At 46.7% G+C, this 25,751-nt stretch overlaps 1 protein-coding gene across 1 annotated transcript; it reads right to left on the reverse strand.

Annotated features, from left to right (window-relative positions):
* Nucleotides 1-548: 548 nt before the first annotated feature.
* Nucleotides 549-22,860, reverse strand: SYT4 (synaptotagmin 4). Its single transcript, XM_048503367.1, has 4 exons — nucleotides 22,533-22,860; nucleotides 17,936-18,750; nucleotides 5,563-5,683; nucleotides 549-3,276 (listed from the first exon to the last, which is right to left on the reverse strand). Exons 1-4 carry the CDS (start codon nucleotides 22,564-22,566, stop codon nucleotides 2,969-2,971), a joined length of 1,278 nt encoding a protein of 425 aa, XP_048359324.1. The 5' UTR covers nucleotides 22,567-22,860; the 3' UTR covers nucleotides 549-2,968.
* Between the last annotated feature and the right edge of the window lie 2,891 nt (nucleotides 22,861-25,751).

Below are 25,751 nucleotides of genomic sequence, written 5' to 3' on the forward strand. Positions count from 1 at the left end.
GGTTTCCGGGCTGTATGGCCGTGTTCTAGCAGCATTCTCTCCTGACGTTTTGCCTGCATCTGTGGCTGGCACCTTCAGAGGATCTGATAGTAGGAATGGAAAGCAAGTGGAGTATATATACTGTGAGGTCAAAAGGTGAGGCCCTCTGAATAGAGTAGCCTGGTATGTGAGTCACAAAGAAGTCTGTAGCCTGGGAGTAACAATGAAGATAGCAAGGTCAATAGGTGAATGCATCTGAATAGAAGTATCCTGGTCTTTGTTTCCTTGGTTGCTATTGTCTATAGTTGTCCTGTGTTTGTGTGGAGCTGATTAGTCACTGTCTTGATTCTAGAGTTACAGGCTACAGACTTCTTTGTGACTCACATACCAGGCTACTCTATTCAGAGGGCCTCACTTTTTGACCTCACAGTATATATACTCCATTTGCTTTCCATTCCTACTATCAGATCCTCTGAAGATGCCAGCCACAGATGCAGGCGAAACGTCAGGAGAGAATGCTACTAGAACACGGCCATACACCCCGGAAACCACACAGCACCCCAGTAATCTGCCAGAGTTGGTCATGTCACGTGGACATCATTGTGTCCTGCATTGGTCATTGTTAATGCAGCCATTCTTTGGCACGCCATCCTGAGCCCTTCCGCTTTGCTGGAATCAGCACCTCCCCACCTCCAACACATAACCAGGACTATTTGAGCAGTAAGGTGCTGCAGTGAGATCGTGGGAATAGCGGAAAAAACTGGAGCACCTTATCCTTCCTGATTCTTTAACAGGTCTGGTCGTCCTGTCCTCTAAACAAACTTCTACCCACCAAGAAAAGGGAGAATCCGCAACGTTTTGGCAGAGGGGAACTCTGTTCCTAAGCCTCTCGCGTGAGCTTCGAGTCCATCAGAGTTCATTTGGGATGACATCCCTGAAGATACGTCTGGAAAATGTCATGCCAGACGTGGCATTTGCAGGAAAGATCCTGCCACTAGACTGCTAGACCTCTGCTAGCTGGTGTCTGCAGGAAAATCCACACAGATGAGGGATGATTTTCCTGCTTCGTTTTCCACTTGCGTACCTCCCATGGACTTGCTAAAAAAAAAGAACCACTCACATAGAAGGGAATGCAATACTGGAATGAAGACTCACTCCAAGACCAAGTCTCCGCCTGCAAAGCATAGCATAGGAAACTTTCCAGCCGCAATTGTGCTAATCTGCCAACTTCAAAAATGCTTTCGAATGTAAACATTGGAATACGTCTCATGGGTCCCCAACGGGGGGGGGGGGTATCGTTTTGTGTGGACCCACACAACCTGTGACCTGCCAAGTTGAGCACGGCCCCCAAACCTGCTTGAGTTTGTTGTCAGCCAAAAAAAGCAACGAATCCCTTGGCAGGTCTTGGGTCAGATCTGATCAACCCCAAATTATGAGAAGGGGGCTTATATTACACAACTGATCCCCCAGTCGGACAAAAAAAATTGATCGTACTATGTATGCATGCATGTTTGGCCCCAAATGAAGAATATACATGAGCTTGCCCGCCCCCGCCCCCACCCCTGCCCCCGCTTCTATCCCTACCCCCACCCCTTCCACTTTCAACACAATTGGCCAGTGATATGAATGCAGTGAAGCTAAGTGAATCCCTACAGCTTGTTTACATGTCAAATTAGCATGAGGTATAAAGCTATCAGTGAGCCTGTTTCTGCTAAGACTTTGCCTTCTGGTAAGTCTTTGAAGGATCGGTGCTTTGCATTTATGTTGTTTTTATTTTAATTTTTTAACCCTTCTCACCTTCCCACTTTTGTTCTTAGTGTAACAAATGGGTTGCCAATCCACAGGAGGTAACTGGAGAACTCCTGCTATTGTAACTCATCTGCAGGCAACAGAGATAGTTCACCTGAAGAAAATGGCCACTTTGGAAGACAATGGCCATTTTCTATGGCGATAATACCCTATAGAAGTCCCCCCCTTCCACAAATCCTGCCCTCGTCAAGTTCCACCACCCAAAATGTCCAGGTACATTCCAGCCGGGATCTGGCCAACAAAACAGATAGAAATGTACAGTAAACAACTTCCATTTTGGCACTGGAAGGCTATTTCAAAACATACCAAGGATTACACTTGGGTTACCCTTGGTTTGAAATGTTTGATGTGTATTTTCGGACCCAACCTCCAATACGTATCTATTCTATAAAAAAATCATAGCCGATACTTAAAGCACGAATCTTGATCCTCCTGTCAAATGTCCGTTTCCTTACATCTTCCTCAAAGCCCTTTGTGAAACAAAATGAACTGTTTTCGGAGATGCCCTCAGAGTTCTTTTTTCTCACGTGTCTGTTTCATGTAATGGCATCTCTCTCCTTTTCAAAATCAACACGTTTATCACATGGGTTGCCCATCAAAGCGGGGGCAGGGTGATATGCAAGGCAAATATTGGACAAAAAGTGGTGTGAGTTTTCAGGTACCCAACCTTTTTTCGGGGGGTGGGGGGGAGAAAAGTGGTTGAATTTTCATGGGATAAGGTTTTTTCTGAAGCCGAAAGATACATTCCACCCCGATCCCATTCATTCAGCTTCGTTTTTCAGCTTTATGAAACACAGATGTGTCTAGGTCTAGCAACATCTACTAATGAGGTTATTGTCATCAGGGTGACAGCAGTAATCTGGGACTCCTGGTGACTTTTGCCATCGAAAAAGACTTCTTAATTATGTTTACAGCATTGTGTGTCTCTATCGCTGTGTAAACTTCAGCAGAATACGGACCTCTGATGAAATTACGTCAAGTTCTTATAGCTTGCAAAAAAAAAAAAAAGACTTTACGGAATGAGAAAATGTAGTTAACATCTGATCATTCAATTCAGTCTCAACAACAAAAAGTATATTTTTTTGTCATAAGCCCGCAATTACACATTGCAAAGAAAGAAAATTGATCCTTGCCTATGGAATTTTCATCAAAAAGTCCCATCCAACTCCCTGTCGAGCCGCTAGCCGTCGCACAACGCGTGCCATTTGGCAATCTGTCTCCTAGGGAACTCGCAGATTTCCTTCCAGTGTTCTCCGGCTGTTCCTTCTGCAGAAGCCCCCAAGGTTAAACGGCCAACGATTTCATTCCGGGACCCCCTATCGGAATCCAAGACCAAGAACTCGATGCTGATCTCCTCGAGGCCTTCGCAAGGAATGTCGAAGACAAAAAGTTCATTGAACACGGCATTGGGGGTACACTTTTTGACATGGGTTTTCTTTTTGGAAATCCTTTTCTTGGCGTGATAGAGGTTCACTTTGACATAGGGGTCTGCAAAGACAAGTAGCATCCAAGAGATATTTTGTACAGTAGGAATTCATGTGGACCAGACGAATTTTAAAAGTGGGGAAACGGCCTCTTATGTTTAGGTGGAATCTCTTTTCCTGCACCCTGAATCCATTACACCGTGTTCTAGTCTCTGAATAAAACTAGCTTGCTCCCTCTTCGACATGGCATCCATTCAGATATTTAAACATAGCTATCATGTCCCCTCTTAACCTTCACTTTTCCAGACTAAACATTCCCAACTGCCTCTCTTTGTAGGGCATGGATTCCAGACCATTTTGGATTCCTAATTTTTACCATTTTGGTTGCCCTTCTCTAGACACCTTCCAGCTTGTCAATATCCTTCTTGATTTGTGGGGCCCAGAACTGAACATAGTACTCTAAGTGAGGTCTGACCCATGCAGAGTAGAGTGGTAGAATTACTTCCCTCGATCTAGACACTATTCTCTTATTGTTGCATCCCAGAATTGCATTGGCTTTCTTGGCTGCCACATCACACTGCTGACTCAATTACTTGGAGCTTGCCTCCTTTTCGCACTTATGCAGAAGGATGCTTTTCAAATGACTGCTCTTGGACACACTGCATTACCTTCTTTTTGCATTTGTGCTGTCATATGGCAGACTCCCTTCCCCCTCACCCAGGGTGGGTGGGCCATGACCAGATTCATGGTCTCCTCCCGCCTCCTCCTCCCCAGGGGTGGGGGGTGGGCCACAGCTTTAGCTTGTCTGCCTTATAAATAATATGGCCTTGCCCTATGGCCGTGGTGGCGAACCTTTGGCACTCCAGATGTTATGGACTACAATTCCCATCAGCCCCTGCCAGCATGGCCAATTGGCCATTCTGGTGGGGGCTGATGGGAATTGTAGTCCATAACATCTGGAGTGCCAAAGGTTCACCACCACTGCCCTATGGGATCATAATGAGTTGTAGTCACAAGCCTTTATTGGCATAAAATAAACATACAAAATCAGCATACAAAATTTGCCCATTATTGCTCACAATTATAGACACTGGTACTAAAATACTAAATACTAAAATATATACATGGTCCTTCTGTAACTATAGGACATTCCTTCAGCTAAGTTAACTCACTTAAACGTCATCGGATACTGACAGAAGCTAGAAAAATTACTGCTGGCTATCATAATGAGTTGACTGCAACTTGACGGCACCTACAGAAATTACAGGCTGATGTATAGTCATTGAGAGGATACTGATAATACGTTACAGCTGCTGAAGCAACATGGGCAACTTCATTCCAATTTACGGTTGATATTGCACACATTCGGAGACACTGACAATCCAAGACCAGATTTAAAATGATTTTAAGATTGCAGTTCGACGTCCGGCTAGTGCAGAAGAAAGCCTTCGGCCCGCGTCTTAAATCTTTATCCATTGTGCGACAGCCAAGAAAGTAACTCCTGACTGGGATTTTAACACCCGTTGTTGAATGTGTGTTTTTAAAATGTTACGTCACTGACTACTGAGGAAGGCCAGAAGTGCCGAAATGAATATAGTTTTGCTGGTCATTTGGTATTTTTTTATCAATTGCATGTAGAACTATACCTGAGTTGCATACTGGCAGTTTTATGTGCAATGTATGTTGGATCTGGTTTCCAAAGCTCTTGGGTTTTTTTAAAAAAAAAATTATTCGTCATTATTTTATATAATGTGTATCAAAAGGCGCCATTTTGAGCAGCCCAGAATGACGCGCGCTGAGGGGGCGCAAGAGCAGCAGAGTTGGGGCGGCTGTGATATTGATACCCCTGTAGTGGGGAGTGCAGCTGGACCCTACGCTACTCAGCGAGAGTAGCGCGAGGCAAACGGTGAGTGGGGAAAGGGCCAGGAAGAACTTTCTGACTGTCAGGGCTGTTGAACAGTGGAATTAACTGCCTTGGAGAGTTGTGGAGTCTCCTTCTTTGGGGTTTTTTACACAGAGGCTGGATGAACGTATGTCGGGAGTACTTTGATTGTGTGTTCCTGCATGGCAGGGGGTTGGACTTGATGGCCTCTTCCAACTCTATGATCCTATGATTCCAATTCAAGATAAATTCACATGATGATTGTGTATCTGTGGATGTTCACAGCATTCCTTAATCTCTTCTAGGCCTGAAAAGGGCTCTAAGGCTTATGCCTAGAGAGTCCTATGAAGTTTACAGGGCTAAAAACCAACCTTAAGACACAAGGCTTGTACATGAAGTTCCAAGTTTTGAGAGAGCAAACTGTAAATCTCAGCACATAATTGCAACAACGTGGTATTTCAAAATTACCTGATAATCCTGAAATATCTGCTTTGGGTAGGTGCCTGGCTTTTAAAACAACCACAGTGAGAGTATTCGTCGTGGACTGGTAACAGAGAGAAATCAGCAACTCCCCACGCCCGGAGGATTTCTGGCGAATGGAAAAGATACTTGTTCAGGCAACATTTTGGATCAGTAATAACATTTATGGTCATTCCGAAGCAATGCGGTTAACCTCGACTCTGGTGAAACATTCAGATGCAAATATCCTGATCGCGGCATCAATTTCTAGGATCACTTGAAAATGTGGAACTTTGCAGTTCTGATAAGGCTGTTTAAGATACTAACATCAGAACAGTCCTTTGCTTCTTGTTCAACACAAAAGGATCCTGATCTACAGAAACAACATATCCTATGCAGAGTTACTCCAGTCTAGGTTTGGCTGGAGTAACTGTGCATACAATTGAACTGAAAGTTTTCCGTTCTAGTGATACTTATCTGCAATCAGAGGTGGGATCCAGCAGGTTCTCACATCTTCCCAAGAGTAGGTTACTAATTATTTGTGTGTGCCAAGAGGGGGTTACTAATGGGTGATTTTGCCATGTGATTTTTGCCTTAGTTACGCTCCTCCTCTCAGCAGTAGTGCGCAGAACTTGAAGCAGTCTAGCAGGAGGTGCACCGGCATGTGTGGCAGTCTGCACCTGCATGCATTTGTTTCCTCAAGACAAGGACTCTACATGAAGCCGACATGCGTTTTTGGCACAGCTCCCCGGCCCCTTTAGCAGTGCCCCCCACCCCCCAGAATGCCCGACCATGCCCTCATCGTGCCCCGCCCAGCCCCATTGGCGCTATGTCATGGTTTGAATCCCACCACCATGGGAACCTGTTACTAAAATTTTTGGATCCCACCACTGTCTGCAATATCACTTGTTATTAGTAATCATGATAGTACCTCTATGTCAGTGGTGGTGAACCTATGGCACTCCAGATGTTCAAGGACTACAATTCCCATCAGCCCCTGCCAGCATGGCCAATTGGCTGATGGGAGTTGTAGTCCTTGAACATCTGGAGTGCCATAGGTTCGCCACCACTGCTCTATGTTATGGAAATTAATGGGACATCAGCTTTTCCAACCAACCTGCTCCACTGATTTCAAAGGGTTTGGGGCATGACAGCTTACCTGATTTACTTATTTGTTTGTTTGTTTGCTTACATTCATTCCCCACCCTTTACCACAGTCTCAGGGCGGGTTACAATAAAAACCATACAAAATCCCACAATAAACCCATCTGAAATACCCTAAAATAACCTGACATCTTATTCATTCATCCCACCACCCACAAAAAGCAAGGGTAAGAACATAAGAACATAAGAACGAGCCTGCTGGATCAGACCAGAGTCCATCTAGTCCAGCACTCTGCTACTCGCAGTGGCCCACCAGGTGCCTTTGGGAGCTCACAGGCAGGAGGTGAAAGCAATGGCCTTCTGCTGCTGCTACTCCTGAGCACCTGGACTGTTAAGGCATTTGCAATCTGAGATCAATGAGGATCAAGATTGGTACATCGACTTCTCCTGCATAAATCTGTCCAAGTCCCTTTTAAAACTACCCAGGTTAGTGGCCATCATCACCTTCTGTGGCAGGTATGAATGCCTCATTCCACCCCACACCAGTTGGGGCAGGCAGCGAAACATGTGAAGAGGACAATCTTTGCTAGGCACCAAAAAACCAACAGAATAGGCATTCCCCAGTGTAGGGGCCACTGTAGAGAAGGCCAACTGGACTACCCCACCAGAGGTATATCAGGGGGAAAATGGCACCCAGGGACAAACTTTCTCTGGGGCCCCCTGTGCCCCCCTGCTCAGGGGCAGGGCTTGGGGGGGGGTGTCTCAGGGGCACCGCAGGTTACAGACCCCTGATTTAGACTGTGATTTCTTGGCCTTTGATTATTGGTGGAGAAATTATTATTGCATGTAACAAGTCAGATGGGATCTCTAGATTTCCACATGAGCACACATTTCCCATTGCCTGTGGCTTGGGGGAGTCAGCATGGCATAGTGGTTAAGAGCAGGCGGACTCTAATCTGGAGAACGGGGATTTCTTCCCCGCTCCTCCACACGAGCGGCAGACTCTAATCTGCCGAATGGGGTTTTTTTCTCCCCACTCCTCCACATGAAGCCTGCTGGATGACTTTGGCTAGTCACAGTTCTCTCAGCCCCACCTTTCTGACAAGGGGTCTGTTGTGGGGAGCAGGAGGGAAGCAGTTCAAGACTCCTTGCAGTGGGGAAAAGTGGGGTATAAACAAAAAACTCTTCTTCCTCCTCCTTTGAAATGCGTGAGTGCCTTGGGGACTGCTGAGACTCTAAGAGGGCTGTCAGATCCGGGTTGGAAAATACTTGGAGGTTTTGGGGGGTGGAGCCTGAGGAGGGCAGGGTTTGGGAATGGGAGGGGCTTCCACCAAGCATAATGCCATAAACCTCATTTTCTCCAAATGAACTGCTCTCTGTCACCTGGAGATGAACTGCATGGACGGATCTGCCAGAGGGACATGGGGAGTCACATGACCCCGGGATCATGCCATATAATAATGTGGGGGGGGGGAGGGCGTCAGGCCCGGGCCGCCCTCATCGGCTCTGGGCGGAAGACCTGGGTGTGGTTGCCAACCTGGCATTGAGATCGGCAGACAGCTTGATCTCTCTCCGCACCCCCATATCTAGGGAAAATGGGGGGGGCTCAGAGTTTGGCCCGGGCTCCATTTTCCCTAGATATGCCTCTGATGAGCTGTAATAGTGAGACATCTTGAGCTACCGCCTGGAGGTTGGCAACACTGTACTCTAGGAAGGTAAAAGACAGAGCGTCCAGGCAGGGCCAGTGTTAGTGCACACTGAAGTGGAGCAGCTTTTTGGACTCTGAAGATGAGGACTCTGAACATGAGAGGACACACAACACAGTGGGGCCATGCAGGGAGGGGCAAGGGAAAACAGGCACAAGGGGGAGGCCGGCTGGTGGGCAGAGGGGAGAGGGCATTCTTTACCTAGAGCCCCTCAACATCTGGAACAGCAGTGGCGTAGGAGGTTAAGAGCTCATGTATCTAATCTGGAGGAACCGGGTTTGATTCCCAGCTCTGCCACCTGAGCTGTGGAGGCTTATCTGGGGAATTCAGATTAGTCTGTGCACTCCCACACACGCCAGCTGGGTGACCTTGGTCTAGTCACAACTCTTGGAGCTCTCTCAGCTCCACCTACCTTACAGGGTGAGGGGGGAAGGGCAAGGATATTGTAAGCCCCTTTGAGTCTCCTGCAGGAGAGAAAGGGGGGATATAAATCCAAACTCCTCCTCCTCCTCCTCCTCCTCCTCCTCCTCCTCCCCCTCCCCCTCCTCCTCTTCTTTTTCTTCTTCTTCTTCTTCTTCTTCTTCTTCTTCTTCTTCTTCTTCTTCTTCTTCTTCTTCTTCTTCTTCTTCTTCTTCTTCTTCTTCTTCTTCTTCTTCTTCTTCTTCCTCCTCCTCCTCCTCCTCCTCCTCCTCCTCCTCCTCCTCCTCTTCTTCTTCTTCTTCTTCTTCTTCTTCTTCTTCTTCTTCTTCTTCTTCTTCTTCTTCTTCTTCTTCCTCCTCCTCCTCCTCCTCCTCCTCCTCCTCCTCCTCCTCCTCCTCCTCCTCCTCAACATCTGGAACCTGCCCAGGCTCTAGAGCAGGGGTCTGCAACCTGCGGCTCTCCAGATGTTCATGGGCTACAATTCCCATCAACCCCTGCCACCATGGCCAATTGGGAATTGTAGTCCATGAACATCTGGAGAGCCGCAAGTTGCAGACCCCTGCTCTAGGGCATGTAGAACAATGGTTGACTTGCACTCTTTTTCATCACTGCAATCCAATGTGGCAATTTTAAAACATGAAGAAAATATGAGTTTTTGGATTGATGCCCCACTTTTCTCAGTCGTAAGGAGTCTCAAAGCAGCATGTAAACTCCCTCCCTTTCTCTCCCCACAGCAGACACCTTGTGAGGTAGGTGGGGCAGAGAGAGTCCTGAGAGAACAGCGGCTAGCCCCAGGTCACCCAGCAGGAATGTAGGAGTGCAGAAACACATCTGGTTCACCAGATAAGCCTCTACCAATGTTTTCAAGGTCACCCAGCAGGCTTCATGTGGAGGAGTGGAGAAACAAACATGGTTCATCAGATTAGAATCCACCCCTCATGCAGAGAAGAAGGCAATCAAACCCAGTTCTCCATATTAGGATCTAGTAATTGGTGGGCCAGAGATTCAACTGAGCCATCGTTACATGCGCACAATCTTTTAGCCTTTTCTTGTTTATTAAATCTGCCATGTAACAAGGCAGAAGGCATAACATTAAACCTGGCGAGCATTATGGCTCTCCTTTGAACAGGGTTTATTAAGCAATACAGGTAGTGTGCCAAGTGGCCCCATTCAAATGGGAGAGAAAAATACAGGGGGGCGCACGTTTTCTTGGCTGCGGTGATTAGGGTAGAGCACTCTCAGATTCAAGGAAATCAGATCCAAGTATGTGAATCTTACTCCTTTACATTTACCCCATCTCCCCGATTTAATTAGATTACACTACTTGTTGGACAACTCTGATCCTTCTCTCTGTATGATAGTGGCAGACTTTCTCCTGGAAATTACTCAATGCCAGTAGATTTCCTTCAACCTGTATTGTATATGCTTTTTAATCTGTTTTTTATTACTGTTGTACTGTTGTCTATGCCATAAAGGCTCGCTTCATATTAGGATCTACTGCTCTTAACCATGCTGGCTCTGTAGTCAGTACAAGTAGAAGCTCCTCATTCATATTATTAGCAGCAGTTTTTAAACCTCTGTTCACTGCCTTATTTCAATCTGCAAACAGAGATTGTCATTTGAATGGGAGAGAAACCTCCTTTTAATGCCTGCACCTCAGACTGCTTGGTAGACATTTGTGGCTTACCCCTATTCTCCAACCACCAATATAGAGACATAAACCCTTTGCCCCTATTGAAACGTTGTTACAAACTCAGGAGAATTAGCATTTCAATCGACTGAAGGAAACATCGAGTCCAAATCAGATTGCGCCGCCAGCAATAATGTCACCTCACTGGCCAGAAAGGAAATAGAAACCAAACAAGCGCGGTGCTGTTCAGGTCACGAATGGGGCTTGTTGAGTGAAAAAAAAATCATAAATCACCACAAATGGCAATATTGCTTGGGTACACATGGAAACATTTGATTGGGAGCCTGATCTTGTGAAAGCAATTACCGCAAAGTCAATACGCACGCAAGTCCCTGGGAAGGCCTTTGCGTTCTATGGGCTTTGAAACCTCTATTAGATTTAGAATTTTAATAGGCCATGGGCTGCCAGTTTAGCGGAAGTTCCTTTTGAGGTTGATTTGCTGCCTGATAAGAAAGGCACGGACTGAGAAGTAAGACCTGTTGATAATGAAAGGGCTTACAGCCAAGGAGAGCACTCCGGATTGGTGCCAGAACCATGGACATAAGCGGGACTGAAGTCTAGAGATCTGTTCTTCCAAGAGTCCGGTTGAGGTTTAATGGACCACTGGAAATGAGGACTGCCAACGTGGCCCATTGCTTGTGGGTCAATTACTTGGGAGTCACGGCCACAATGTTGTATGGTGATGCTCATAGCCATGAAAATCAATGGACATTTGCCGCTAACTTCAATGGCGTATAGATTGCACGTTTAAAACCTAGTGCTTGGTTAATTGTGAAGTGTTTGGATTTCGGCCAAGTTATCCTCACAAAAGACAGTGTTACAATACTGGCCTGTTTCCCCAGGTGCCTCAAATTAGCTTGAATAAAATTTGAGTGCCGTAGCAGCTTAGAATTGCAGAATGATAGAGTTGGAAGAGACTACAAGGGCCATCCAATCTAACCCCCTGCCATGCAGGAACACAGAATCAAAGGAACTCACAACAGATGGCCATCCAGCCTCCGTTTGTACGCCTCCAGAGAAGGAAAGTCCACCACCCTCCAAGGTAGCATATTCCACTATCGAACAGTCCCTACTGTAAGGAAGTTCTTCCGGATGTTCAGGTGGAATCTCTTTTAGTTTGAATCCATTACTCTATGTCCTAGTCTCTGGAGCAGCAAAAATCAAGCAGCTGCTCCAGAGACTGGGACCAGGAGTAATGGGTTCAAGGTGCAGGAAAAGAGATTCCACCCAAACTTGATGAAGAACCTCCTGATGGTAAGTTCTGCTCAACAGTGTTATACACCATAAGAACATAAGAACTAGCCTGCTGGATCAGACCAGAGTCCATCTAGTCCAGCACTCTGCTACTCGCAGTGGCCCACCAGGTGCCTTTGGGAGCTCACCTGCAGGATGTGAAAGCAATGGCCTTCTGCTGCTGCTGCTGCTCCCAAGCACCTGGTCTGCTAAGGCATTGGCAATCTGAGATCAAGGAGGATCAAGATTGGTAGCCATAGATCGACTTCTCCTCCATCAATCTGTCCTTTTTAAAGCTATCCAGGTGAGTGGCCATCACCACCTCCTGTGGCAGCATTTTCCAAACACCAATCACACGTTGCGTGAAGAAGTGTTTCCTTGTATTAGTCCTAATTCTTCCCCCCAGCATTTTCAATGGATGCCCCCTGGTTCTAGTATTGTGAGAAAGAGAGAAAAATACCACCTCAGAGGGCAGTGGTGTCTCCTTCTTCAGAAGTTTTTAAACAGAGGCTGGATGACCACTGTCAAGAGTGTTTTGATTGTATGTTCCTGCATTGCAGGGGGTTGGACTTGATGGCCCTTCTGGTCTCTTCCAACTCTATGATTCTATGAAACGCCTTATGCAGCACATTGCTCTTGACCCAAAACTGTTTTTGAGGTGGAAAATGAGACTTCCGGCAGCGATGTGGAAGCCAAATACTGGGTAACCTAATGACGAAAAGCTGGCAAGTATTTGCATGTAGAAATGAACTAGACCTCAGTCCCATGTATAATGTGATCTTCTCTAGAAAATCCCCCCCCAGTATTGTGATCTGAATTTTATCAATTTCGGTTTGGAGGCAAGGAATGAGATCACAGAATCCTGAGGCAGCCTCTACAACTGCAGATGTCTGTAGCTGGTGTGCTAGTCAGTCTCACGGTTTTCTCTGCGTGTGTGGGGGACCATTAAAATGACACATTGGTACAGTACGTCCTACTATCATAATCTGCTGTCTGTAGAGAGATGTGGCATTCCAAGCAAGAGACAAGTGCAAGTGTTGTGCAATTGCCTTCCCCCACATAGTTATCTCAAGCCTTCCGGTGTGGTCTCCCATCCAAGTTATTAATGAAGTCAGTGCTGCTTAGCTTCTTAGCTCTGAGCTGGATGAATAAGACTCCTTGCCTGTATAAGCCTCAGTTGCAATGCAAGAACTTCAAAATAGATGCTGGATTGTTAAGGTGCTCGTTGGTCTGATTGGAACCTTGATTTATTCTCAAAATGGACATGTTTTGGCTACAGGCTCTACACATAAGATGGACCCAATGAGCTTTTCTGCTGATGGGTCCAATCAGCTTTCCTAAGGTGGACCCAATGAGTTTTTCTGCTGATGGATCTAATGAGCTTTCCTAAGGTGGACCTAATCCGCTTTTCTGCTGATGGATCTAATCAGCTTTCCTAAGGTGGATCTAATGAGCTTTTCTGCTGATGGATCTAATCAGCTTTCCTAAGGTGGACCTAATCAGCTTTTCTGCTGATGGATCTAATCAGCTTTCCTAAGGTGGACCTAATCAGCTTTTCTGCTGATGGATCTAATCAGCTTTCCTAAGGTGGATCTAATGAGATTTGCTGCTGATGGATCTAATCAGCTTTCCTAAGGTAAACCTAATCCGTTATTCTGCTGATGGATCTAATCAGCTTTCCTAAGGTGAATCTAATGAGCTTTTCTGCTGATGGATCTAATCAGCTTTCCGAAGGTGGACCTAATCCGTTTTTCTGCTGATGGATCTATTCAGCTTACCTAAGGTGGACCCAATCAACTTTTCTGCTGATGGGTCCAATCAGTTTTCCAAAGGTGAACCTAGTCAGCTTTTCTGCTGATGGATCTAATCCAAACTCTAGGAATGAAAGCCTAATCCGTTATTCTGCTGATGGATCTAATCCGGCTTTCCTAAAGGTGATCTCTAATGAGAGCTTTTTCTGCTTTGAAGGGGTCTAATCGAAGCTTTCCTAAGGTGGACCTAATGAGCTTTTTTTCTGCCTGATGGATCATATTCAGAAAAACACTAAGGTGGACCCAATCAACTTTTCACTGATGGATTACAGTCCAGTTCTCAAAAAAGGAATTGAACCCTAATGGTCAAACACTTCTGCTGATGGATCTAACCAGCTTTTCTGCTGAAGGGTCTAATCAGCTTTCCTAAGGTGGACCCAATGAGCTTTTCTGCTGATGGATCTAATCCACTTTCCTAAGGTGGACCTAATCAGCTTTTCTGCTGATGGATCTAATCAGCTTTCCTAAGGTGGATCTAATGAGCTTTGCTGCTGATGGATCTAATCAGCTTTCCTAAGGTAAACCTAATCCGTTATTCTGCTGATGGATCTAATCAGCTTTCCTAAGGTAAACCTAATCCGTTATTCTGCTGATCGATCTAATCAGCTTTCCTAAGGTGGATCTAATGAGCTTTTCTGCTGATGGATCTATTCAGCTTACCTAAGGTGGACCTAATCAGCTTTTCTGCTGATGGATCTAATCAGCTTTCCTAAGGTGGACCTAATCAGCTTTTCTGCTGATGGCTCTAATCAGCTTTTCTGTTGATGGATCTAATCAGCTTTCCTAAGGTGGACCTAATCAGCTCTTCTGCTGAAGGATCTAATCAGCTTTCCTAAGGTGGACCCAATCAACTTTTCTGCTGATGGGTCCAATCAGCTTTCCAAAGGTGGACCTAATCAGCTCTTCTGCTGAAGGATCTAATCAGCTTTCCTAAGGTGGACCTAATCAACTTTTCTGCTGATGGGTCCAATCAGCTTTCCAAAGGTGGACCTAATCAGCTTTTCTGCTGATGGATCTAGTCAGCTTTCCTAAGGTGGACCTAATCAGCTTTTCTGCTGATGGATCTAATCAGCTTTCCTAAGGTGGACCTAATCAGCTTTTCTGCATCTTCCTTGATCACTCAAAAGGGCTGTATTGAAAAATGTGGGGATCTATACAAAAGCCACAAGCCAGGAGAGATGTAGTATGAAGGATAATTGGGTGAGGCTGAACAGAAAAGTGAGCTGGATCCAACTCCTATTATATAAAAAGGACAGGGTTTTAACGGTGGGATGAACACCCAGTTGAAACTCCACAGAGGAGAAAGCAAGTGGGGTGTGTTGGACAAAGAAAAGTAGGCTATTTTCAGTGCAATCCCATTGCAGAACCACTCCAATCTAAGCTCATTGAAACGAACGGGAATAGAATGGAATGACTCATGATTGCACCGTTGGACTCAGAATTCTGAGCCTTGAAATGGGGTGGGCACGGCTCTCACCTTCCATTCCTCCAGTCCCAATTACCCTCTTCCCAAGCTGCTCTCAAATTTAAAACAAGGGCACCTGGATAATGGCACAAAGGTCACTTCTAGTGGAGTTGCCCATCACAAATAATATATCACAACGTGAGCACCATACACGTATATCAAAGGCTAGCTGCTGTATTGTAATTGAACATTAGAACCATTTGGAGAAGCATTGTTGCCAACTTGTGGTTAAGCTAACTACAGAGTAATTAAGTTATCCTGCATTTTCCTTTTTGGAAGCATTATTGCCAATATAACTGTATTTAGGTGTGCCACTATTTCCAAGTTGTTTTCAAATAAGAGACCTATGCTGTGATTGGTTTTTTTATGAGTCATGTATTTGTGTATATCGTAACAGGGAAGCTAGCCTTTGATACATCTGTGGGGGGCTTCTATTGTGATATATTAGGTCCCACAGTTAAAACATGCACATTTTAGCTCATGGACAATTTCTGCTACACAGTGATCTACATACCTAGATTTTGGACTGTATAATTATCTCTCTGCTTCCCCCTGCTGCTACCAGGTGAAATTTTTGGGGAGTACAGATATAATATCTGCTCTACTAAAATCATTTTGATGACTTGAAAAAGAAATGAACCATGTCTGGGTTTTTGTCGGCTTGGTAGGTGAGGGAAGCTGTGTTCCTCAGAGCTACGACTGCTCAAAAGCTACACAAGCTTACCTGTCTCCAGGATGGAAAGGGGCCACCATTCCTTCTTGGGTCTGATAAAGGGAGCATTGACTCTCAGAAGTCTATACCTGTAAAATCTGGTTGGTCTGCAAGGTGCTTCTGGACCGGCATCTAGCTCCATGTGGATAACAGAATGGTGGGCCAGTTCTCTGTGACAGTTTTATTGACCACAGATGGACATTCCCAACCTCCAAGAGAACATGGGTTGGCTTTTGTCTATGTCAATATGCTAGATACAGCCAAGCAGGCCAAGTCTGTTGTGCTCACGCTTGGAAGGGAGACCACCAAGGAAGGCTCTGCAGAGGAAGGCCATGGCAAACCACTTCTGCTTCTTATTTGCCTTGAAAGCCCTTTGCTGGGGTCACCATAAGTCAGATGTGATTTGATGGCACATACCCAGGTGGTTGATTTCCTGACCCTGACCTTGACGACCCAGACTAGCCTAACCTCATCAGATCTCAGAAGCTAAGCAAAGTCAATACTTGGATGGGAGACCACCAAGGAAGGCTGTGCAGATGAAGGCAAAAACAAGCCATACCTGCTTCTCACTTCCCTTGAAGGGTTTATGCCCCCTCACGTGGTGCTGAACATCTTATAAAATGCACATCTAAAAAGGGTTACTCACACAAATGGATCTATGATGCCTTTGCAGTGCACCATAGAAATGTACTTTGCTGGTCTCACTACCGCCTTATCTTGCCAATACGCACTTGAACAATTTGCAATGTATGAAGGCCATTGCAGTCATAAAAATGCTTTGCTCAGTCATGTGACCAAGTAATGTGTCCTCATGCATAATGTGCAATGTTCAGTCAGTTTTGGATGCCAACAGTATGTATGGCCTGCAGAGTCTTTCTGTATGGCCAGCTGCTGCTGCCCCCCACACGAGATCTGTGTTGGCCAATGTGGAAAGTCAGAGGACCAGGCATCAAAGGGGCTTTTAAAAGGGCTTGGACAGATTTATGAAGGAGAAGTCGATCTATGGCTCCTAATCTTGATCCTCCTTGATCTCAGATTGTAAATGCCTTAGCAGACCAGGTCCTCGGGAGTAGCAGCAGCAGAAGGCCATTGCTTTCACATCCTGCAGGTGAGCTCCCAAAGGCACCTGGTGGGCCTCTGCGAGTAGCAGAATGCTGGACTAGATGGACTCTGGTCTGATCCAGCAGGCTAGTTCTTATGTTCTTATGTTCTTATGTCACTACAAATAAAATCACCCTGTTTCTATGTCTGATAAAATACTGTTGGGAGAGTTTGATGGCATGGGTTGGACCACTCAGATGTGAAGTCCAATTTCCATGCAACTCTCAAGGTCTCTAGGGGATCTTGGATTAAGCCACCATCTCATAGCTTAACCTACTTTTCATGGCACTTACAAGGATGAAAAAGGATAACCTCACTGAGGCTCTTGAAGGAACAGTAGGATACCAACGCAATCAATTATGATCTTTGGGGAAAAATAAGTGTTCAACATGGTTCAGGGTTAGGGTTAGGGTTAGTGTTAGGCTTGAATCCACCAACAGGAATCTGGGAAGTGCCTTGCAATTTGAACACGTGCTTCCCCTGCGGGAGGTTAAGAACATAAGAACATAAGAACTAGCCTGCTGGATCAGACCAGAGTCCATCTAGTCCAGCACTCTGCTACTCGCAGTGGCCCACCAGGTGCCTTTGGGAGCTCACATGCAGGATGTGAAAGCAAATTTCCAGATTTTATCCCTGACCTAGCAGGAAATATCTTTCTCTGCCTGGAGAACTCATGCCACTGAGCTAGATGGGAAAACGGATTGTCTGAGGGTGAGGCAGAATATTCTTGCAAGGGCTTCACTTATCTGCAAGCATGTGGAAAGCCTGTCTAGATATAGCATCTGTTTTAAAACTAAGATGTCCCCTTCCCCCTGAAGGCCTGTCCAATTAACTCTGGGACAACTACCAAAATTTTGTTTAAGACCTTTTTACCTTGTCTGAAACAGACAAAAAAAGGTATACAATCTGCATCATGTTAAAATTTTATAGCTTATATCTTCAAGATTTCTGTATTGTGGGGTGAGATGATACATTTAAAACATTTTTTAAAAACACACCCTCACTTCCTCCCCTCCCTCACTCCCCCTTCCTTTGCATGGCATCCCTCCCCCTCCCTCCGCTAGGTTGGAACTATCTCTGAGATGTTGGGCCAGTGAAACGCACACACGGATCAGTAAATAAGACATTTTGATCATTTACCCTAACATTCTTTTTGATGATTTCCTTGTTCATCAGCATTCTTCCTTCAGACAATTCGATCCCTGAGAGAGGAAAGAGGACTTCTCCAATGATGTCGTCTCGGGAAAACCGATCGAAACTCAGGATCATAAAGTGAAGGCTGAGATCTTGAACTTGAGTATAAGGGATCCCATAAAATGTAAAGGTCTCGTCAAAGGCGGGATCTAAGGTCTTCCTGAGCACTCGCGTTTTCACCTTGTGTTTCTTCTCGGGGAGTACTGTCATTTTGATGTATGGATCGGAAGTCATTGACTGCTCATCCATGGCTGGCAAGCCATGCGCTTCCTTGATGTTCACCATGAATGCTTTCTTCTCGAAATTGTACTCAATAGAAAAGAACAGAGTCCCTAATTTATCTGGTTTCTCTTCGGAAGATATTGAAGTTGTGGACTTCAGGCTATCGGGGGATATTGAATCTTTTTCTCTCTCTGGAAAGAGTTTTGGAGTGAAGTTCTCAAGATCAGAGGAGCTGGGGATTTTGGGGATCGTTTTGGGAAAGTTGCCGTTCAGGTCTTGTTTTTCCAAGTCGAGGTGAAGAGAGCTCTTTGGCATCACGGCCTTGGCTTTGGCTTCGTTTTTGTCATCTGCCCCAAACTTCTTCTTGCTGTTGAGGTTCTCGGGATAAATATCAACCCCTTTCAGCACGTGGACAAATTTGTACGGAGGGGTCTTGTTGGATTTGGAAGATTTGCGTTGGCAGCAGATCCAAGCAAAAAGAGAGATGGTGAAGACCAGCCCAAAGGCACTGAAGATTCCAACCACTGTTGGAATTTCATCTGCGGGTCAAAGCAAATGGCAAGAAATGCATGAATGCTAGATTGCAGAGATCAAGTCAAAGTTAGCTAACAAGAGACGTGCGAGAGGGAATGAGAAAGAATTGACCAAAACGCTATCCAACCATATGTATGTACATTTTGTGCCCCCTGCAGGCATGAACATGAATAGAAGAACACTGACAACTCTAGCTATAGTCTGTTTATTGTTGCTAAATGGCTGAGGCAGGCACAGTTGCACTATCAAAAGTGCAATAAAAGACACATTTCTTGTCAAATTCTCTATTGCAGGAGATAAAACGTATGCATTCGCTCGACATAAACACTTCAAGTTCGCTCGGCTCGCCTTAGAACTAGTCTTTGGAGTCTATAGATAAAAGGGAATTTGAAATGGGTGCCGTTCACAGGCATGCCATCTACTTTTACATCTGCTGGCAGATTTCTCTTTATCTTCAAGGAACTAAATGTCGTCGTGATCCCCGGGAGAGGCTATGCCATGATGTACGAATGCTAACTTTCATAGGAAATAACACAGCTTTAGGAACTGCTAGCTTTTTCTCATGTACTTGCTCACTAACGAAAATTAAATGTAGCAGTCTTTTCCCCCTTCAGTTTTTGTTCACTATTCTTGTATATTTCTTGATGCCATTCATCGATATTCTTTAAATACTGACTCCGCTTCACTATAAAGGATTTTAAAAAGCCATCTGGAGTGGTAGATATGCATGACTTAAATCCATGATTAACTCCCATGGAAGTTGGTTAGACTTGCTCCTAAGTGAGCCAAATGGGCACTGCATCCGACCAGATAGTCTAATCATTCAATATAGCAGCGTTTCTCTCTGCAGCACTCAGATCTGTTTCCCGTGACCTTCTTTCCCTTTGCTTGGAAGAACCGGCATGGAGACTACGAGGACATCTGGCATATGGCTGGAAGAGGGGCAGGGAAGATGTCATTAGCATTTCATGAGTAAGCAGCGCGGGGCCCAATGAGTGCCACTAATTGGAAATCCGATGCTGCCCATAAGTAACGTTGCTAAGTGAGGCTAAGCAACTGAGCACCGGTCCGGAGCGCTCGAGCATAAGTGTACGTTCTCCAAGCAAAATGGGTGTGTGTGTGTCTAAGGGTAGGGGGAACGGCTCATGAAATATTAATGCCGTCGGCCTGCTGGCGCAGGAAGGCAATCGTGTCTTTTATATAAGAGTGCCGGTATGCTAACAAATGATCGCCGTCTTCTTTTCTGGGTGAAAAGCACTCTCTCTCTCTCTCTCTCTCTCTCTCACACACACACACACACACACACACACACACACACACACACACACACACACACACACACTCACTCACTCACTCACTCACTCACTCACTCACTCACTCACTCACTCACTCACTCACTCACTCACTCACTCACTCACTCACTCACTCACTCACTCACTCTTTTTGCTGGGGGAGATATACATTTCTTCTCTCCGACCCATCAACTGCTCCTTCCGGACTGGGCAAGAGAAAAGAAATTCATTGCCCTTTCCGTTGCACACCCAGAAACCTTATTGCTGAATTATCTTGAGTTTAATCTATGGGGGAACACAAGAAAGTTGAAGGGTTACGCCCGGCATCGGTTCACCCTCTCCCTGGCTTTGTCGCTACTTTTATAGCACTCTGGCATGGGGTGGACTTCTTTGCTCCATCTCTGTGCTTTGGGGCTGGAAGGATCTATCTGTCTACCTATCTCTTGAGATGCAGGAGGGGCTCAGGCTCTGCAGTAGAGTATCTCTTTGAAGGGAGAAGATCCCAAGACCAATCCTTGGCATCTCCAGTTAAAAGGGCCAGATAGGAGATGATGTGGAAGACCTGTCTTTCTTTAGACACTGGAGAGTGACTACCCGTCTGAGTAGACAACGGTCTGATTCAGCAAATGATAGCTTCACATGAGTTTCTCTCTCTCTCTCTCTCTCTCTCTCTCTCTCTCTCTCTCTCTCTCTCTCTCTCTCTCTCTCTCTCATATCTATTTATCCAGCCAGCCAGCCACATCCACACACAATGACCACACAACCTGGGTGTAAAGCAGTTTCGAGACTCATCTTGATGGGCTCAGAGGCTGGAATTTCAGTGGTCATTGAGCTATTTCTGCCCCACTCTATGTCTGTGGTCTCCCTCTGAGCATGTGTGCATTTTGTCAAGCATAGCATGTGGCCGTTAGTGGAGACAAAACCCATCAGCAGTGAGGTAATGGCAGTTGTATAGGACGCCTCGGGAAAGAGGCCAGGTTGAACCATTAACTCGGCTGAACAGATTTTAATGGTCAATTGACGGGTTTGCAAATGCTGGCAGAAGCGTGCGGGTCCTCGGCAGCAGGAATGATGCTGCAAGATACAATTACAACTGCTGGGGCGGGGGGGAGAATGCAGCCATTAGATATTAATTACTCTCCTATCAGGTGAGCACGCTGTCGCACACGAAATTGGAAACACCCGAACTGGGGGGGCACAGCAAGGATTTGGAACTAAATGTGCTGCACAGGATCTGTGAGATTACAGTCTGCCTGTGTTGCTGTTTTTTTTGTGAACGGATTGGCCGGGTGTTATGACAGCTATGGAGAAAGACAGTGGACCAGATGGAGAGCACACTCTTTCTGAAAAAGGGCACAGCATCCGTGTCCACTGAGAAAGGTGCAATCTGGATTCGCTCCAATTTGACGACCGGACAAACCTCGTCTGAACTCTAATCCGCTTCCTCATGTGACATTAATTGAAGTCTCTGCTGGGACCCAAAGCCATCAAAACCCAAACTACTCTAGCTGTAAAGAAGCAGCGTGCCTCTCCCGGGACCACGAAGTCGTAATAATCCCAAGGAACGTGGACACTCACCCACCACGTGAAGAGCTGAAAAAGAACAAGGTTGCATGCACGCATTTACAAACATCTCGCCATCTCTAAAAAGGCAACGCACCCTTCAGGAGTTGAAACAGACTGGAAATACTGATTCGGCAAACTTTTAAATTGCCTGCCTTGGGTGCAAGATCCAACGGAGGCATTTGAGAGTCAAATAACGCTCTCAGGTTTCCTGCAGCGAAACGATACTAAGTGGAGAGAAATCATGGGGAATGCTTTACATGTACATCATTAGCAGCACCACTGATGATAGGAGAGAGACCGACACATGGATGGATAGGTAGCGAGACAACCCGGGGATGGATGAGTGGGTGGATGAATGACTAATCTGTTTGAGTAAATAGTTCTCTCTCTCTCTCTCTCTCTCTCTCTCTCTCTCTCTCTCTCTCTCTCTCTCTCTCTCTCTCTCTCTCTCTCTCTCTCTCTCTCTCTCTCTCTCTCTCTCTCTCTCTCTCTGAAGGGAATCAATCTCGACAAATGTGCGAACAGCATTTCGAATATGAGTTTGGGAGTGACTCATCCAACCCCTTTTAACGCAGCTTCCAGCAACCGAAATCATGGCAAATAACGTCTCTCCGCTGACTCCCAGATGCAACCCTGACATTTAACTTATTTGCCCTGTCTCCCTGGAGGGAGAGAGGTGCACGTCTCTAAATCCACAAACTTAAAAAAAGGAGAGAGAGAGAAAAACTTCTGTAAAAATCCATGCAGGGGTATGACGCAAGATTGGAAAGGGGCGCTGCTCGGATCAGAGAACCTGCAAGCTCCCCCAAGCTTCCGATGCCGGATTCCCCCAGAAATATGGAACGGCACAAGCACGGAGGGTGTCTTCCCAGGGCACCTGCCGGGCATTAAGTAAGGATTTGGCAGGAGGGTTTGCCAGAGATGCTTACCAAATTCTTCTCTGCTGGCTGTGATCGGAGCCATGTTGTATGCTTCGAGCGCTCTCCGAGGTGCTGAAAAACACTCTTCCCGATCGCTCAGCCTCTCAGGGAGCCAGAGAGGAGGAAGAAGAAGAAGATAAAAAGCCCAGCCAAAAGGGTGCCTTGTTTTCAAACGTGATGAAAACACAACCTTGCACGGCCAGGGAGGTATTAAGAAGAGGAGGAGGTCTGAGCAGAGAGGGGGGGGGGGTGGAGAGGGAGGGTGTAGCTTAGTCCTTCCCTTCTGCACAGTGATTCGTGAGCCCTTGTCCTGTGGTTTGGATCTTCTGACTAACAGAGCTCCCAGACCAAAGACGTGGTTGAGACCCAAATTGACGTAATCCTGACGCTACAGGACTGAAATCAGTACCTCCCCCCCCCTCCCTCCCCCCCTCTCCTGGGAATTCAGCACACATCCATCAATTATTTTAACAGCCCCGCTGCAAGAGATTAGTTCACGTTCTCCACCGGACGCAGATAACAATGCTAATTTCTGAGGCCAAATTTTGCCGGCGTTTTGTAAAATAAAACACTGTCTGGCAGACTCCCGTGGGCCGTAAAAATACACGGAGACCAAAGGACGGATGCCCTGGGGGCCAAAGGGAGCTCCCTTCTCTCATCTCTTTCCAGAGATGAAACACTTATTTGTTTTATTGGGATTCCAAATCGGTTGGCTACGATTTGGGGACGCGGAGGAGGGAAATAGCTGCATTCCTCAGACCTGCTGGACATTCTCGAACACAGGAGATCTGGGGTCTGTTTCCACTAGCTCAGCCTCTGTTTCCTTCCACCCCCTCCTCTTTCATTTCACAGTGTCACCTATGTGATTAAAAACCCAGAAAAATATTGAAAATAATCTCCTCCAGCAGATACTGTACATATGCTTACTCTCTCTCTCTCTCTCTCTCACACACACAACTAAACCCCTGAATCACTTCAAACCAGCAGAAAGTATTTAAACACAGTTGGGAATATTAACCATTTGAGGGATATCAGGAATCCTGTCTTTTCTTGTTAGTTCCCTCCTAGTAAGAGTAACGGTGCCATCTTAAGAACATTTTTCCTGGAACAGACTCCAGCAAGATTCTGAGTAGACCTGTTTAGGGTGGCATTCTCAGTGGAGTGTAGCGTAGTGGTTAAGGCATTGGGCTAAGATTTGGGGAGAGGGGGGGTTAGAATTCCGATTCTGCTGGCAGAACTTGTGTCAGACACTCTTTCTGAGATTAACTCTACCTCAGAGGCATAAGGGGGGGAATGGGTCCCGGGGCAAAATGGTGCCCAAGCCCCCCCCCCCCACACACACACACACATGGTGCCTCACCCAGCTGAAAAAGCAGCCTGGTCCCGGGGCCTGGCTGGTGGGAAGAAGAAGAAGAAGAAGAATTTGGATTTATATCCCCCCCTTTCTCTCCTGTAGGAGACTCAAAGGGGCTTACAATATCCTTGCCCTTCCCCCCTCACAACAAACACCCTGTGAGGTAGGTGAGGCTGAGAGAGCTCTGAGAAGCTGTGACTAGCCCAAGGTCACCCAGCTGGCGTGTGTGGGAGTGTACAGGCTAATCTGAATTCCCCAGATAAGCCTCCACAACTCAGACGGCAGAGCTGGGAATCAAAACCGGTTCCTCCAGATTAGATGCACGAGCTCTTAACCTCCTATGCCACTGCTGCTTCTGGAAGGAGGCCTTTCTGCTCCTGTTTCTGCTCCTGCCGCGCCAGTGGGCTGCTCCAGGCTGCGAGGCCTGGCTAGTGGTACTGCGTGGGTCTGTGGGTGGGAACTACACTTCCCAGGAGACCTTGGGAGCCCCAACTCCTGCAGAGGCCTCTCTGGGGCAGGGGAGGGAAGGGGGTCTTTGTGGTTTCTGCCCCTGCCACGCTAGCAGGTTGCTCTGGACTGCTGGGCCTGGCGGGGTGGTGGTGGAAGGGGGAAGGTTGTAGAGGGTGATTTTCAACCCCACCCACACATGACCCCAATGGCACGTGTCCAGGGTGCGGCGCCCCCCACCGCCCCCCACCCTGTTGCAGCTATGCGACTGCTTTACCTCAAATACTGTTGATGCAAGACTCCCTTGCATGCCACCCCTCACTCCATCCCCTCCCTCCCCTCCCTTGCATGCCACCCCTCCCTCTCCTTCCCTTGCGTGCCACCCCTCCCCCTTCCTCCGCTAGTGTGGGTGGGCCATGTCCAGATGTCGGGACCCCTCCCTCTCCTCCCTTGCATGCCACCCCTCACTCCATCCCCTCCATCCCCTCCCTTGCATGCCACCCTTCCCTCTCCTTCCCTTGTGTGCCACCCCTCCCCTCCCCCTTCCTCCACTAGGGTGGGTGGACCATGTCCAGATGCCAGACCCCCTCCCTCTCCTCCCTTGCATGCCACCCCTCCCCCTTCCTTTGCATGACCTCCCTGGAGGAATGGTGAGACAGGCATGCACAAAAAGTTTAAATAATAGAATTCATGGCACCGTGGATGGATGGCAAAACACAGTTCACTTTCAAGCATCCTTCTCCCTCCATAGAAGCATTATCAGGGGAAGACAATAAAGCTCAGCAAACAGTTATGGAGTCTCCCATTATTCACGAATGACTTCTGCTGTATGGGAAACATCGCCCCCCCACCCACGGTATTCAACCTAGGCATTGTGCTTCTTGTGAACAATGACTCCCTCCATTCATATTAGCAGTGGGGAAAATATCCAGGCAAACACTTAAGCATACAGAACTTCAAAACGAGTGATCCCCAACTCTGGCTGTTTGCAAGGATGGAGAACGCTGGTTGTTGTGGATTGGCTGAATCTACATTCATGGCAGCCATCCGTGCAGAAGAAGAAGAGTTTGGATTCCTACCCCCTTTTCTCTCCTGTAAGGAGACTCGAAAGGGCTTACAAACTTCTTCCTCTTCCTACAACAAACCCTTTATGTGGTAGGTGGGGCTGAGAGTGTTCCCAAAAACTGTGACTAGCCCAAGGTCACCCAGCAGGTTTCATGCAGAGGAGTGGGGAAACAAATGAGTAGGAAGAGGAAGAGAAAAGGGAAGGAGGAGGAGGAGGTGGTGGTGGTGGTGGTGGTGAAGGTGAAGGTGAAGGTGAAGGTGAAGGTGAAGGTGAAGGTGAAGGTGGTGGTGATGGTGATGGTGATGGTGATGATGATGATGGTGGTGGTGGTGATGGTGATGGTGGTGGTGGTGGTGGTGGT

Source organism: Sphaerodactylus townsendi, linkage group LG07, assembly GCF_021028975.2.
Source record: "Sphaerodactylus townsendi isolate TG3544 linkage group LG07, MPM_Stown_v2.3, whole genome shotgun sequence".
Classification (NCBI taxonomy): Eukaryota; Metazoa; Chordata; class Lepidosauria; order Squamata; family Sphaerodactylidae; genus Sphaerodactylus; species Sphaerodactylus townsendi.

What these genes read in the sequence shown, in the direction of transcription:
- SYT4 (XM_048503367.1), bottom strand. Translation starts at nt 22,566, where the DNA reads ATGGCTCCGATCACAGCCAGCAGAGAAGAATTTG. An exon ending in AGCCAGCAGAGAAGAATTTG is followed by an intron (nt 18,751 to 22,532) that starts GTAAGCATCTCT and finishes TTTGACCCGCAG; the next exon opens with ATGAAATTCCAACAGTGGTT. An exon ending in TCATCAAAAAGAATGTTAGG is followed by an intron (nt 5,684 to 17,935) that starts GTAAATGATCAA and finishes TCCATTCGCCAG; the next exon opens with AAATCCTCCGGGCGTGGGGA.